Below are 16241 nucleotides of genomic sequence, written 5' to 3' on the forward strand. Positions count from 1 at the left end.
TGTGATGCTGAAGGACCAGGAGGAGAATAGCTTCCTTCTGACCACCCAGAATCTCTATCCCCGGAAACCAACAGGATATCACGACACACAGATGGGCCCGACATGGTAAGAATATAGGCAAAAACCTACCAGGCTTCCCCCTCTTCTCATTCTTGCCTGTTTCTGGCCTGCTTCCCGGGAGCTTCAGTGAACAGGGTCTTCTCTTAGCCCTTCGAGTACATGGCGGTTACTCAGCAAATGCTTGCTGAGTGTCATGTGAATCAGCAGATAAAGGTGAAATGGCCCAAACCCAGAGTGGGTGATTTTTAAAAAGTCTAATGTTAGGGTGAAATTCCTTTTTTAGTGGTAGTATGTGTGATTTTTAAAATCCTCCCCCCGCCTCCCCCCATCTAACGTATCCAGGAACCTATTGGAATCAAAGGATTCCGGAACTTGAGGACTGGGAAGCTTCTTGGGAATTCAAGCGACAGACAGATGGGAAAGACTTTGTTCTTAGAAGATGCCCCACAGAGGAAATGCCACCATGTTTAAAAAAGAAAAAGAAGTTCAGAAGGTCAGTACATCTATTCCAAATACTTGCAGTTTAAGTCTATTTCCCCAGGCTTAGTGACAACTAAACACTGCAGGTCACCCTGCCTGGATGCAGTCCCCACCCCTTCCCCTGCAGGCCGGAGAGTCCTAGTTCCCTCATCTTTCCTTAGAGTCTTATTTTTCTACAGTGCTTCTCAGAGCACATGGGAGGTTCTCCTTGTCCTTTTTTTTTTTTTTTTTTTTTTTTTTTTTGCGGTACGCGGGCCTCTCACTGCTGTGGCCTCTCCCGTTGCGGAGCACAGGCTCCGGACGCGCAGGCTCAGCGGCCATGGCTCACGGGCCCAGCCGCTCCGCGGCACGTGGGAGCTTCCTGGACCAGGGCATGAACCCGCGTCCCCTGCATCGGCAGGCGGACTCTCTACCACTGCGCCACCAGGGAGGCCCCTCCTTGTCCCTTTTTAAGTTACGGGGCTGCTGGACCTGGTGAACTGCAGCTTCAGAAAAAAGCTGCTCTGGGCCTTTTGTTGACCTGAAAAGCAGTGCTATGGAGTCACAGGTTAGTCTGCGCAATTCTTACAATGACTCTAATTGACCTTATTTGTAGCAAGAAGCAGTTGTAAAAAGTAGATATTCACTGATATGATGTCAAACGCAGGGAATTTTTCTCATCTTCTGAGTCTGTGTGCTATTCCCACTGAGAAACTCTCCATGTTGAATGCGGCCTAATTGTTTAGAAATAATTAACATGCTTTTATTTCATTTGTAGAACACATAATTTATTAACTAGCTGCTACTTTAAGTGTTTCAACTTAAGAGGCACAATAAATAAAGAAATTAGCATAAGAAGGCACTGAAAAAAATGCCAAGATTGACTAAATTCTGAAAAAAGCAAGATGATTCTAAATTAAGGATACGCAAATTTATCGCATAAAGGGATTTAATGACAAATGTGGAGATGACTGTTTTTATGGGCCCTTAGCTGCAGCTTTCAAATTTTAATTTCACAGACAGGAAAGCATTATCAATGCTTTAATAACTCCAGGGTTCCAATTTACATATCAAAATGAGAGCCGGAGAAAGCCCACATCTTTCTTTACTTTTTAGAGTGCTCAGGGTCTGAAAATGACTTGGCAACAAAGGTTGAAAGAAAACAGCAGACATGCCGCATCTGAAACAATACAATATCCGAATTACCAAGAAGTACAATTAGTTCAGAGAACCATCACACCTCTCCTTAGCAATTAATACTCAGCACAATTGGTAAATATTCTAGTCTTTAATTGAAGCACCCAGACACAGCCTGTAAGCAGATGAGCCTTTGAAACAGACCAGTTGCTATATCCCCTGGTATTAACTGGACCCAGTAACATCTCGTTCATTGGGGTGGCGAAGAGGGGGACGGCTGCCATTACAAATATTCAAAAGCAGCTCTCAAAAAGCCCTTCTGGATGGAATAGTGTGAGAACCTCACTAATTTCCTCGCCTGTGTTTAGAGTGTATGATTCTCCTTCCTTGTGCAATAGTTTCTCACTCTGTTTCTACATACACTGTTATATTTTTTTTTCTGGTTGCTGCTGGTCAAAAGCCAACCCTCACTTTCTTCAATGGCTTCACACCCCTCCATGATGAAAATCCAAACTCTGCTTGGCATACGTCTCCCCTCGCTCCCAGTCACTACCCTTACCAGCCTTTATCCTCCAGGAACACTGAATCATATGCAGCTCCCTGCTACACGATACTCTCCAAACCTCCGAGACATTTCCCGGGGTGTGTCCCCAGTCTGAACTGCCCCCTCTGAACCTACCTCACTGAAAACTCCTATATAATTTCTACATCTCAGGTCAGTGTCTCCTCCTCTGTGAAGTCTTCCCTGACTGTGCAGAGAGACTTTTTTTTTTCTCCTCTGTTCCCTGCACTTAAAACAGGCTTCCATTAAGATAACTGCTGCACTGAACTGAACTGTGTCTGGTGTCTGTCTCCACACTAGAATGTAGGCCACTTGTGGGAAGCGGAGATCTTTTCATCTTAGGACTCCCATAGTTGGTATATTACAAGCCTTACTTCATCAAATACTTGAGGAAGGAAGAAAGAAAGGGGAAAAAAAAAAAAGGAAGGAGGGAAGGAAGCATTCAAGCAGGTTTGCTGAAAGACTGGAGGTAAATGGTGACTGTGGACGAGTGATAGGCAAAAAAGGAGACTTAGGTCCACTCTTAAGTCCTAAGCAATAGCAGAAGCCTGATTTCCTGAGGGTTAACGCTCAGGCTGGGAATAGAAAAGACCTGCTTGGGAATCACAGTCCTATCTGGGGGTGTGAGTCCAGGCTCCTCGGATGCCCCACAGTAGCTAGTGGTTTAATCTCTTCTTATAGGCTAGACCTAGTCTCATCCTCCTGGTTGGGCAGTGAAAGCATTAGTGAATGTTAGTCCACGATCTTGGACAGACATTCTAATTAAAATATGCTAAATTATCCAGACATTTATAATGAAAATATGCTACTATACACATTTTCTGTTTTTATTTCTATAGTTTTATTATCCAAAGGACTTGAGAAATTGGATAAAGACACTATTTCAAGAACTTTAAAATGAGGCATGAACAAACAGAAATGATCTTTCAAGAAAAACAGTCAAAGGGGAATTTCTAGCCAATTTACTCTTTAACCTTTGCCCCCATGCCCAGGTGCAGTAACCACAGTGCCTCATCAAAAGAGCACTGCCTCAGAATTAGGATACCTGGAATTTCTGGTCCCGACTCTCCAATGTCATTCATTGTACAACTCATTTTTCCTCTCTATACAAGGAAGGTATTGAACCAGATGCCTAATGTTTCTTCCAGCTATTCAAACTGAATTGACTCCTTCTGACATACCACTTAGCCTCTGTGATATTTATGGATCTAAGTAAAAAGTATGCACTCTTGTGTCCACCTTTTAGGCTCTGAAGGTATGCACTCAACAACACGTAGGGAGAGCCCAATGTGACCATCATTTCAGCAGGTTTTGGGGAGAGAGTGTGGAGAAATGCAGGTGCTCGATATAATGTATTTACCTGGAGCTCTGTAGCTACTTTTCAGAGCAAGGGGCTAAGAAAGTGGAACCACAGTTGGTAGCCCCCCATCCCCAATTCACAGACCTGAACTATGTATTCTACTGGAGCTCACCAATAGCACCAATTCCCCAGCTTCATCTCTTCAAGGAGGCAGTGTCACTGCAGGGGCCTGTCTATGACTACGCAAATAGTGAGCCCCAAATAGTTACCCTGAAATTCACTATTTAGCTTACTTCTTCCCACATTACAACAGTGAGATGTTAGTGGAAGTTTGTGTGACCGAGACCTGCAGGATTCCAAAATTTTGTGAAGTCGAGCATGTCATATTTTAAGGGCTTTGAGCAGGTACCATGGACCAAAAGTCTCAGCCTTCAAGTTTGCTGTTGAGCCCAGCAAATGTACTTTGCAAGTAGAACAAATAAAAGTTATTTTTGAATGGCATCATCTCCTCTTAATTTCTACACAGATTAAGATAATTGAAGGGATTAGAATACCCCGTCTTCCCACTCCTGATTTCTGGGACATCCTTCCCGTTGTCACTGCTAGGTCAGCTACAGGTTTTAGGTACAGCCCTCGGCTGTCCACTCCCACTGCAGAATGAGCTGGTCTCCACCCACCTCGGAGCCCTGAAGCTGTTACAACCACTAAAGACGACTGTTCTCAGGCTCAGGGCTGAGGAAGGGTGAGTCACACTCCCCTGCACTGTAGTCACAAATAAATGGCAAGGGAAGCCTTGTCTGATCTCTGCTCCCATGGAGTTTCATTATTTCTGTTTCATTGTGGGCATAAGACTCTAGGGTCACACTCAGAAAGGGAGAACAATTCCCATGTGGTAAACCTAAAAGAAGCATAATCTCCTTTGGGAGGGAACTTGATGGAAGAGAGTCCAGGATGACATGTACTCTGTCCAGGGATCTGGGGGGAAGGGGAGAAATGGCCTGCACATCACTCTGTGCAGTGCCGCTCATGCGCTGTCTTCTTACTCACTCTGAAAGCCCCCGCCCTAGTACACCTCCCCCCCACACACACACATACCTGGACACCCCTACGTACAGCCTGCCTACACACCCCTCAGTATGAGCCATGTCAGGAACTGTAGGCTTGAACAGGGCAGCATGTGATGGAGGGCAGTGAGATACCCCAGTCCGGACACAGGTCAGCTCCCGTCTCAGGACGGAGAGCCCAGGCTGGGGAGGGGTCTATGCCAGGGAGAATACAGGAGTGAAAAGAACCAACCACTGCAACACAGTCATCACTGGAGCCGCAAAGAAGGGACAGAAAAGGGGAAGGAATCAGAGATGACGAAAGGTTGGAGCGGGAAGACTTTTAAAGTTATCAAGAAGATTACGTGAGCAATTCGGAGAACCTGATCAGCAAATGATGGGAACTGAGGATGCTATAATTCCTGGAACTTTCTATATAGACGATTTCCTCAGATCATTCAATAACAATAATGGCTACCATTATTGAGGAACTTCCATCTCCCAAGCTAGACTTAACGTTATCTAATTGAACCCTCCAAGCAGCTTTGCCAGATACGGATTATTCTCATCTTACAAAAGAAAAAACTAAGGCTAATATAGGGAAACCTGCCAATATCAAATAGTTAGGAGGCAGCAGACTCTACATGTCTCTAAAGCATGTAGAGTTAACTGCCCTGTTACCTACCATTCAGACTCGATCTCTCTGGCTAACATCACCAGTGTTATTGCTCCAACACTAGAACCCAACTACTCCTATTATCTAATTCTGCACTTTTTCTATAGTATCCAACTGTCTTACATAAGATATTGGTTCAACAAATGGTACTGGAATAATGGGACATCCGTGTGCATAAATAAATAAATAAATAAACCTTGTACCATATATAAAAATTAACTTAAAGATGGATCAAACCTAAAACTACAGAATTTCTAATAGAAGACATAGGAGAAAAATCTTTATCCTCTTGGAGTAGGCAAAGATTTCTTAGATATGCCATCCAAAGACTGATCTGTTAAAAAACAGATAATGAAAACTGGACTACAGCAAAATTCAAAACTTCCGTTCTTCAAAATACTCTTTCAAGAGAATGAAAAGCCAAGCCACAGACAGGAAGAAAAGATTTCTGAAACATGATAAAAGACTTGTATGCAGAATAAAGAACTCTCAAAACTCAAGAAGAAGAAGACACCTTTTTTAAAATAGGTAAAAGATTTGAACAAATGTATCACCAAATAAGATAGGCAGATGGTACATAAGCACATGAAAAAAAATACATCATTAGTCATGAAGGAAATGCAAATTAAAAGCAGAATGTGATATCACTATAAATCTATTAGGATGATTAAACACAAAAACAAAAGCAAAACTGACAAAATCAAGCGATGGAAAGGATGTGAAGTAACTGGCAGTTCCGTTCATTGCTGGTGGGAATTCAAAATGGTGCAACTACTTTGGAAAACAGTTTAGCAATTTCTTACAGAGTTTAACATATATTTACCACACAACCCAGGAATCCTACTCCTAGGCATTTACCCAAGTGAAATAAAAATTTATATTCATACAAAAACCTGTATGTGAATGTTTAAAGTGGCTTCATTGATAACCACCAAAAACTGAAAAAGAACCCAAATGTCCTTCAGTTGGTGAACAGATAAACAAACGGTGGGATAGCCACATAATAGAATACAACTGGGCAATAAAAGGGAACCAAATACTGAGATTACATATTTACACGCGTTGTAAAAATAACATGGCTGAATATCAAATGCATTGTGCTAAATGAAGGAAGACAGAATCAAACGGTTGTTTGGATCAATTTATACGACATTCTGAAAAAGGTAAAGCTACAGTGACAAAAAGCAGATCGGGGTCAGCAGGGGCTGGAAGCGGGAGTGGAGGCTGAATGTAAAGCGGTATAAAAGAATCTGGGGACGGGTGATGGGGCTGGTCTGTATCTTGTTAGTGGTGGTGATGCAGACTGTACACATTTGTCAGAACTCACAGAACTGTGCGCTAAAAAGAGTGAATTTTGGGCTTCCCTGGTGGCGCAGTGGTTGACAGTCCACCTGCCAATGCAGGGGACATGGGTTCGTGCCCCGGTCCGGGAAGATCCCACATGCCGCGGAGCGGCTGGGCCAGTGAGCCATGGACGCTGAGCCTGCGCGTCCGGAGCCTGTGCTCCGCAACGGGAGAGGCCACAGCAGTGAGAGGCCCGCGTATATAGCTCCTGAAGATACCTCGTTTGCAAAGTGGGAAGAAGAGCAAGCACTCCCCTGATAAAATGACGGAGATTAAATGAGACGAGGTACATAATCCCCCCGTTCGCATGCCCAGCACACAGTAAGTGCCCCCGAAGCTCTGGCAGGCATCACGATGATAATATTCTGAGGACGCGCACCTCATTCCACAGCACTCCTTGATCACCGTGTGCCATGTGCTGAGCGAGGTAATGAGCCTGTTACACATGAACACATACTTCCATGTCACAGTAGCTGCCATCACTGAATCTGCTCCCCGAGCCAGAGCTTCCTCTACACCAAAAGCCAGGAGAAAAGAATTTTTATGCAACAACTAGAAAGGTTGTGAGTGGAATTCATGTCACCACAAATTACGGACAGACCCTCTTCTTACCCCTGGCGTGGGCTTTTGGACAAACCAGAGTCACATGAAGCAGCCTGGGGGGCAAAGCTGTCTGCTCTCTGGGGAGAAGAGCGTGTTGAAGCATTGTGCCCTGTGATGTGGGGAACAGCATATCCCAGGGCTAACACGGTAGCTACAGTGTTTATCTCCCAGCTGACTTTACAGCCCACTGTGTCCACTGTGTCACGCCCAGAAGCCTCGCCCAGTCATTCACAGTGACACTGCAGCTGGGATTATGTGGCTATGAAATCAATAAACCCCTTTCCTCACTTTAACGTTACCGACAGCCAGCAGTGCACCCACTCCTGGGAAACCCGTTCTTCTGGTTGTTTGGAGAAGCATGATAGGTAACACACAGTAATGTTAGGTTTGACTACTTAAAAACTCACCACACACACACACACACAACACACACACACACACACACACACACGCGCACGCTCTCTCTCTCTCCTTCAATTCCCTGCCAAATCTTCCTAATTTTCCTGAAGATAATGTAATTCAGTTATGATGAAAACTTTAGAAACAGGAAGCACATTCTGCTTAGATTGTTAAAACTTGAAATATAAAACAATTCAGAGCTGGCTGGACTCATCATCGCACCACGAGGCATTCCTGCTTACCATTAATTTAGCAAAATAGGGGAAGGCAGCAGAAAAAAATCTTCTAATGACCTTTAAGTAATTGCTCATATTTCAAATAGACTCAAGTTACCATAAAAACTTTTTCTTGGGCAGTAAACTCTCATTTCCTTTGAATACAGCTTTAACCCTACATTCCTTTACTCCTTCTTCATACAATCATTGCTCCTTCCTTTGGTTCAACGCTGCCTCCTTTCCCCAGTCTTCCCGGTTTAACAGTGACAGCCTAGGGAAGGTGCAGCACATATAGGAACCGAGGCCACTCTCGCCAGTACTAGTCGTGTCTCTGAGGGATGCGGGGCTACTCTGGGCTCCGTCACCCACAGATGTACTGAAGGGCCTCATAGGGACCCAAGAAAGATGACTCCATGTTACAAAAGAGAGTCTCTGAAAAGAAACTGCAATATTTACCAAAGACAATCATTAACATTGCTTTATTTCTACAAAAGAAAATGAGAGTGGGTGGACTTAGAACTGTAGCATCAAGGAATGAGAAGCTTCTTAGGGCATTTCCTCCTATTAAACTGTTTTTGAAATGGATACATTTTCAGAATGATTCTACTCAACTCTCCCTCCAAAGAAGGCCCAGGGATACAAGACACAGATCTCTGCTCCACAGACAGGCAGGTACTGGGTAAAAGTGCACACATGCTTGGAAGCCCTCAGGAGAATTAGATCATTGTTTATCCTCGTATTTTCCTCTGCCACCAAAGACTTGAATTCTTAGCTACGAAAAGCGAACAGCAGGCTTCCAACAAGATGTTGTAAGTTCAGACTTGGAGGTGCTCTCTTCTACTCCAAACCCATAGTAATGATGAGTAAAATATAAAAAGAAAAACCAAAAGTGGCTTCACTAATTCAAAAACAAGATAAACTTCTCCCTGGACCAGTAACAGAACAGAACGCAGAGCCCTCAGCAAAGCCGAAGCCAGGGCCTCCGGTCTAGAAGCTGGCAGTCACAGGCACGAGTTCAGTTCCAATGCTTAAAAGAGATAAAAATGGTTCACAGAAGAAAGGTGAGTAGAGTCTGCTTTAAAGCTTAAAGGCAGGGGATGAGGTGAGGCTCCCCTGGTTACAAAAAGAGGCTGACAATATAGGTTGATGACACGTTTCCTTGGGATAAACATTTATAGAAACTACTGGACCTGGAAAGGCTAGAAGGCACAGTAGAGTCTCTCCAGGTAAGGAGTCAGATGCCTGTTGCCTAAGTAAACAGTTCTGCAATAGCCTCAACATTGCTGTGGTGCAACACCTACAAATGCCATGAAGTCTGGATTCTGAACTGGGGCCTGAGGAGCCTGAGGGAGGCAAGGGCAAAGCTACCAGACAGAGCAGATGCACAGAGAGGAGAAAAAGGAACAAAATAAAAAAGAACTTTCCACTAAAAATGGGCCTGCCATACAAAATTCCAGGACACATAGTGAAATGCAAGGCTAAGGGAGATAACCGACAAAAATCAACAATCAGAACACAATTTCCCTCCAGTAAAATAAACTATAGCACTGACTGACCAAGACTTGAAGTATGATTAGGATGCTCAAATAGATAAATAACAGAGGAGTATGCATTGGAAGTGAATAAGAAATTATGAAACAGAAACAGGTAGAAATAAAACCTAAACTGGAAGATATGGGGGGAAAAAAGCAAATTTGAAATCCTGGAAATAAAAAATAGTCATTAAACCAACCCAATAGCAAAAAACAATCCCTAGGATGTGCCTTAAGGGAACTTTAGTTTTAGAAACATGGAATAAATACCAGAAGCTGAAAGGGGGCACCCTCTAGGGGGCAGGACTCAGGCAGCAGCAGGAGAGAATGTACCAAAGTTTTCAACTTGGGTCTAGTACTTTGACTTCTCAAAGTGTATACATGTATAGCTTTAATACATTTTTTTTTTTTTTTGATACGTGGGTCTCTCACCGCTGTGGCCTCTCCCGCTGCGGAGCACAGGCTCCAGACGCGCAGGCTCAGCGGCCATGGCTCACGGGCCCAGACGCTCCGCGGCACGTGGGATCCTCCCAGACTGGGGCACGAACCCACGTCCCCTGCATCGGCAGGCGGACGCCCAACAACTGCGCCACCAAGGAAGCTCCTAATAAAATTTTTTTTAAAAAATTAAAAGACTACAAGAAATAAGGAAGGATTACCTAAAGGACATGCAGTTCTTGCTTTCTTCTATATAGTCTCAGTTTTATTCTTGGAATGAAGTAAACCATCAGAGAGATGAGAACATAGATTACATAAATTTTCACCTTCCTTACTTCTTTTATTAAGTTATAATGTGAAACTATGTCAATCAACCACACAGAAGAATATTATAAAAATCAGCTCTTCAAGTCATTGCGGATTCTGATAAGGATATTGCTCATTCAGTCTCAGTGGGACCCTTGGTGAGTGCCTCAGGCCTCAGTTCCAGGAGAAACTGCTTCAGCTGAGGAGCACGTATGTGTCCTGTCTTCCAGCTACTGTGCATTTCGAAATTAGTCTTTAGCTTTGGCTGCTGAGAAATTTAAAGCAAATTTGTGATTTATTTCTTGTCACCGTATAGGATCATATGGCGTGCATTCTGGGTTCTAACCTGCTTTTATCTTATTTTTTGCCACTCTTATTTCACAAGTCAATATAAAATTTATTGTTGTTGTATTGCATATACAGGTATACATTGATACATATATGTGTATATGTGTGCATGGGTGCCTGTAAGCCACGTCAGAATCTTTTGGGTGGGGAAATTGTATAATTAGATAAAACAATTTAGGTGAAACGAGTTGCAAAAGAGAGGAAAAAGGAAAAGAGAAAAAAAGAAACAAATATAGGCTGGATCTTGGGGTCATGACTTGCAGGACACTGAACACCAAGCTAAGAGTCTGAAGTTTATCCTGAAGACTAGGGATAATGCTGAATATTTTAAAAATTCTGAGCAAACAACGGCATGGAAATAGTGCTCTTTCAGAAAACTTACTCAAAAACAGTGTGCAAAAGAGATGAAAGGAAAGAAATTGAGTGCCAGGTGACCAATTAGGGGCTATTTCAATAAACTAGGAATGAGGCAAGAGGGCTGTGAGTAAATTGACTGACATCGCGTTTTAAAAGAAGGATCATATGTGACAGGCTTAGGAAAGAAAGTAAATACAACCTTCTTTTTGCAATAAAGCATGTGACATTCAAGGAAGCACACTATGTACCATCCACAAACTTATGGAAACAATCAATTCTATTTGGTCTATTCTGCTTCTATTGCCTTGGATTCTGACCCGCACAAGCCAAATCATCCCAAAACCTCCTCTAGAAGGTAAGTTTTATTTCTTCCAGAAATTAAGTTGTTGCTGATTACAAATGACAACTAACTCCATAAATGCAAATTACACCTGTTATTAAAAGGCCTCTTGCCTTCCTGAAACATGATACCACGCAAGTCCCCTAACATACAGATGTGGCACGTAATAAATATTGCTTGATGCAGAAACCTGTTGAGAGGAATTTTCTAGGTTCCAAGAAAAACGGAAAAATAAGCTTGAAAACTTTAAATCTAGGAACTGAAGTAAATTTAATTTTTGAACTAATTTTTAATTTATGCTCTTTGGGGGATGGGCTAAGTTGAATTTAACCTCTGTAGTATTTTTGCAAATCAAAGCAACAGTATAGAGATTTCAGAAGGGATGTTTATATCACTGAATAGAACAAAATTCTCAGATAAATAGAAACTCAAAAATATAACTGATGAACTAACTGAAATCAAGTTTATATTTTCATCTAAATAGATATCCTACTCATTTCCACCAGGAAACATTTCACAGAAATATGGGATAATAGAGCTGGAAGGGGCCTTAAGACCATCTTGTCTAATTCCCTTGTTTTACAGATGATGGAGCAAATCAGAGAGGCTGAATGACCTGCCCAAGATCACTCAGTCTGTTAGATACAGAATGGACTGGAATCCAGCAGAGTAACTGAGCACTTTTTTTTTCATAATTGAGATTTTATTGGTGGTTTTGAGGATCGGTACACAGACATTTCAATTTGTACATAATTCTTAAAATCTGAAAAATCACGTAGTTGTGATACTTTTCTAAACAGTTATTCCAGTGACTTTCCAGTTTAAAATTTGAAGGCAAATTTCCCTTAATAGGATATCAAGTACCAATATCTTCCAATACTGTTAAGCTGTTACATCATAAATACCACTAATTCACAATTTAATATCGTATACATTACATACTCACATTTTCAATCTTTTGCAATACATTACCAAAGTTATCAGGAAAACTGCACTACCAAGACCAAAGATGTTATGGAACGCACACAGTTCTGAAAGGGACAGCCAAGGTCAAGGGGTAGTTTTCTTTAGGAAACAATTCTACCAAAAACAACATGGGAATGGAAGTAATTTAAAATGTCCAAGACATAGTAAATGTACAACGTGACTCCAAATTGCCATTTGGTATGCTTTGTATTATAAGATATAATAACTAATCCCCATCTATGGAATGTTAAGCTGACACCCAAGACAATCAAAGCCTCCTTATTCAATATCCCATTATTTTCTGGTCGTACTAAAAAATAAACAATGAGCAAATGATTTCACCTCTTTAAAAAAAAACCCTTTACACTTAAAAAATGTGAGGATGTGGGATTCCCTCCTTAAAAATGTTTCTAGAGCCTCTAAAAAAACTTGCATTCACAAAATAGTTGATAAAAATATTCCTCTGGATCATGCAAGAAGGGAGACAGGGGCCACTGATAAGACATAGTAGATGATATTAATCAGACTTGGCTTTTTTTCTCCTGCTTCATCAGAGGTTAGACTCGCCTGATTTTTAGTTTCTCTATTTTCTCCAGGTTAATCTTCTTTAGTTTCTTGCTTAGCCACTTCGGCCTGTTTTCTCTTTGCTCCCCTTTTTCTCTTTTGTGTGCACTTTTTTGTCTGAAGATATACCCTTTCCTGCTGTCTTTTTCGGCTTCATTCCCACTTTTTCAGGAGCAGGCTTAGCTGACAACCTTGCTGATCTCCTCTTGGGCTCCACATTCACCACCCCCTCTGTGGAGTTGACCTTCCTCTTGGGCATCATCATGGTTGGGCAGGTGTGCACCAGGTGCCTGTGGGCTACTGCACACACCTTCCCAAAGCGGGATGCTGCCACTCCTCCCACCCTCAAGTACTTTTTTGATTATATAGCTTGGCCTACCTCTAACACAATATTTGTGATGGCTAACGGTATGTGTCAACTTGACTGGGCTGCAGGATGCCCTGACATTTGGTCAGACATTATTCTGGGTGTATCTGTGAGAGTGTTTTTGGATGAGATCAACATTTGGATAAATTGACTGAATAAAGCAGATTGCTCTCTCCAATGTGGGTGGGCCACACCCAATCAGCTGAAGCCCTGAAAAGAACAGAAGGGCTGACCCTACCACTAGTAAGAGAGAACTCCTCCTCCCTGACTAGGTGGGACAACAGTTTCTTCCTGTCTTTGGACTCAAACCAAAACACTGGCTTTCTTGGGTCTCCAGCCTGCCAGCTTTCAGACTGGAACTTACACCATCAGCAATCCTGGGTCTCCTGCCTGCCAACTGCAGATTTGGGGACTTCTCAGTCCCCACAATCACATGAGCTAAATCCTTACAATCAATTAATCAATCAATCAATCAATCTCTCTCTCCACACACACACACACACACACACACACACACACACACACACACACACACCCTGTTGGTTCTCTTTCTCTGGACAATCCTATCTCAAATAAACTTTGAACTCAAAGGAATAAAGAAAACGGTCTTAACGGATATGATAGACACTGTAGATCAGCTACCGAAAAGCTATCCACAGCTTTCTTCTCCCTTGTCTTCTTCTAGTGAAAAGCTAAAATTCTGTTTCCTTGCCTCTTTTACACCTACAGTAGTATGTGACAGAGCTCTGACCCATAAGATATAAGTGGAAATCCCTAGGAGGATTTCCCTTTGTTCTTTGCATTTTATTATCCCTTCTTTTCTTTTTTTTTTTTGGTCTAGAGCTTGGATGCACTGACTAGGGCTTGTGGGCAGCAGTCATCCTGGCACCATGAAGACAAAAGCATATGCTAGGGCCTAGCTAAGGAGGAACACAGGAGGATTCTGGGTCTGTGATGAGACCCATGAGTAGCTGCTCCCATGTTGGACTGCTTCTCTAGAATTCTTGAGAAAAACACATCACACCTACTAAAGCCAGTTTTAGTCAGGTTATCTGTTATTTGTAGCCAAAATCTTTCCTAATATACTATTTTAGCCCAGATTTCAACTGTAACAATAAGCCAAAAGTGACCATGACCCCAGCTTTAATAAAACAATCACTTACTCAAAGAAAAAAAAATTGAGGGTCTGCCATATAGATGGCATGTAAGAGGCACTAAATCCAAAACCTTCCCATTCCCAACCAAGGATGCTGGTGGGAAGTTAGCTTGCTCCCTTCCATTCCAGGTTGTAATCTGAGGAGGAATCCCAGGGGATCCCCTATGATGCCTGGAATGTTTGCGAACGGGAACACTAAAGTGGACTGAATCTTGGGGAGCTATTAGCAATGGGTCCAACTTTTCCCGTTCAGTTCACTTCTTTCTAAAAGCTCTTTTTAATGAAAAACTAATCATGATCACTAACTCCTGCATCTTTGGAATGAGCTCAGGGTCCTTTCGCATGCAGTGAAAGCAACTACCTCTCTCCACCGATGTCAGTGTCAGAAGTCACAGGTAGTTGTGGTACAGGGGAGGGAGCATTAGTTTTATCAAAAGACCTGTGTTTGAGACTTGGTGCTGCCACTTTTCCTTCATCCCCTCCCAGAGGCACATTTCTGAACCTTTCTGAGTTCTGTTTCTTAATTTATGAGTATTAAGTTCAAACGAGATCATGATTACAAAAGAATTCCAACAAACGTAAAACACTCTACAAAAGTTAAGCTTTCATTAGATAACCTGATTGTGTGCAAACTAAGAGTAAATAGGTTCAATGTGAGGAAAGTATAAGATTCATAGGAGAAAAGTTTATTCTTGATCTTTATGGCGTTTATTTTGGATCTTCTTCATTTCTCAGAGAGTAAAAGCTGCTAGATAAGTGGTCACCATCTGATAAAGTAGTGCAGCAGAAAGGCTTACAGAAGAAATTTGAAAGCAATAAAAAACTAGACAAAACTTGAGATGTTCACTACTGAGCAATAGCTGTTACCAATCATAACATAATTAACCCTCTTGCTGCAGGCTCTAATAGCACTCTGGCCTTCAGTGTTCTTTTTTTTTTTTTTTTTTGAGGTATGCAGGCCTCTCACTGCTGTGGCCTCTCCCGTTGCGGAGCACAGGTTCCGGACACGCAGGCTCAGCGGCCACGGCTCACGGGCCCAGCCGCTCTGCGGCATGTGGGATCCTCCCGGACCGGGGCACGAACCCGTGTCCCCTGCATCGGCAAGCGGACTCTCACTGCGCCACCAGGGAAGCCCATTCAGTGTCCTTTTAATTACATGCTTTACACCTACATTCCCTCTAGACTCTAAACTCCATGGATCCTTACCTGAGATTAAACCTCTTACTGCCTGGTGGGTGATAAGAGTTCCAGGAAATAAAACATATGCATATTTTATTTACCTTTGTTTCCTGCTATGCACTGAGGGGCATTTACTTCTGGATTAATGAAATAAAAGCAGAGTTCTCTGAAAAACCACACAGACATTGCCCAGGAGGTGTTCCAAGCTGGTTCCACACAACATACCTTGTCCTGGGTTTGACATCTCAGACAGTCACAGTCAAAGCAGTATTGGTCCCTCAGCTGCTTCCGGCGCTCCTCGCTGGTCATCAGCATATCCAGGTAGCAGATGGTGAGCTGCGGAAGCCAGAGAGGGAGGGGTCACACGGCTGCTGCGATCATTTTCTTTAACCAATGGCTATTATTGTGAATCATTAAAGTAAAACACGTTTTTATTGCACACCAAAAAGTGTAAGTAAGAGAGAAGATACAACTTATGGTCTCTCCACCCAAATAATCACATGTAAACCTGTTAATGCATTACCTTCCAGTCTTTGTTATGTGCTGAGCACACGTGTATCATATATTTATTTTAAAGAATTGGGCTCATTAACTCTATATGCTTTTGCATCTTATCTTTTATTCACCAAACAGTAAAATATCAAGAGCTGTTATACGTTTGATATTACTAAGTTTTGGTAATAAATTTTGTAACCACTGGCAATCAGAGAAGCCAAATTTATCCTGGCAATCAAATGGGTAGCAGATTATGTAGCCAGATTGCTCTTAAATCCTAATCAATCCTAGAGCTGCTTCATGGAATTTAGGGTCAACCAGATTTGGAATCTTGGAACTTAGGAGACAGTTCCCTGACTTGTGAGGCTTTTATTTATTTATTTTTACAATACATT

At 42.4% G+C, this 16241-nt stretch overlaps 1 protein-coding gene and 1 pseudogene across 1 annotated transcript in view; both read right to left on the reverse strand.

Annotated features, from left to right (window-relative positions):
* SMYD3 (SET and MYND domain containing 3) overlaps positions 1-16241 on the reverse strand; it is a 714060-nt gene that overhangs the window by 132447 nt on the left and 565372 nt on the right. The window contains exon 8 of the mRNA XM_059997139.1: positions 15577-15687. Within this exon, the coding sequence (XP_059853122.1) occupies positions 15577-15687 (111 nt within the window). The remainder of the gene's footprint in view (positions 1-15576; positions 15688-16241) is intronic.
* On the reverse strand, positions 12513-12908 carry LOC132424757 (non-histone chromosomal protein HMG-14 pseudogene; annotated as a pseudogene).

This window comes from Delphinus delphis, chromosome 1, assembly GCF_949987515.2.
Source record: "Delphinus delphis chromosome 1, mDelDel1.2, whole genome shotgun sequence".
NCBI lineage: Eukaryota > Metazoa > Chordata > Mammalia > Artiodactyla > Delphinidae > Delphinus > Delphinus delphis.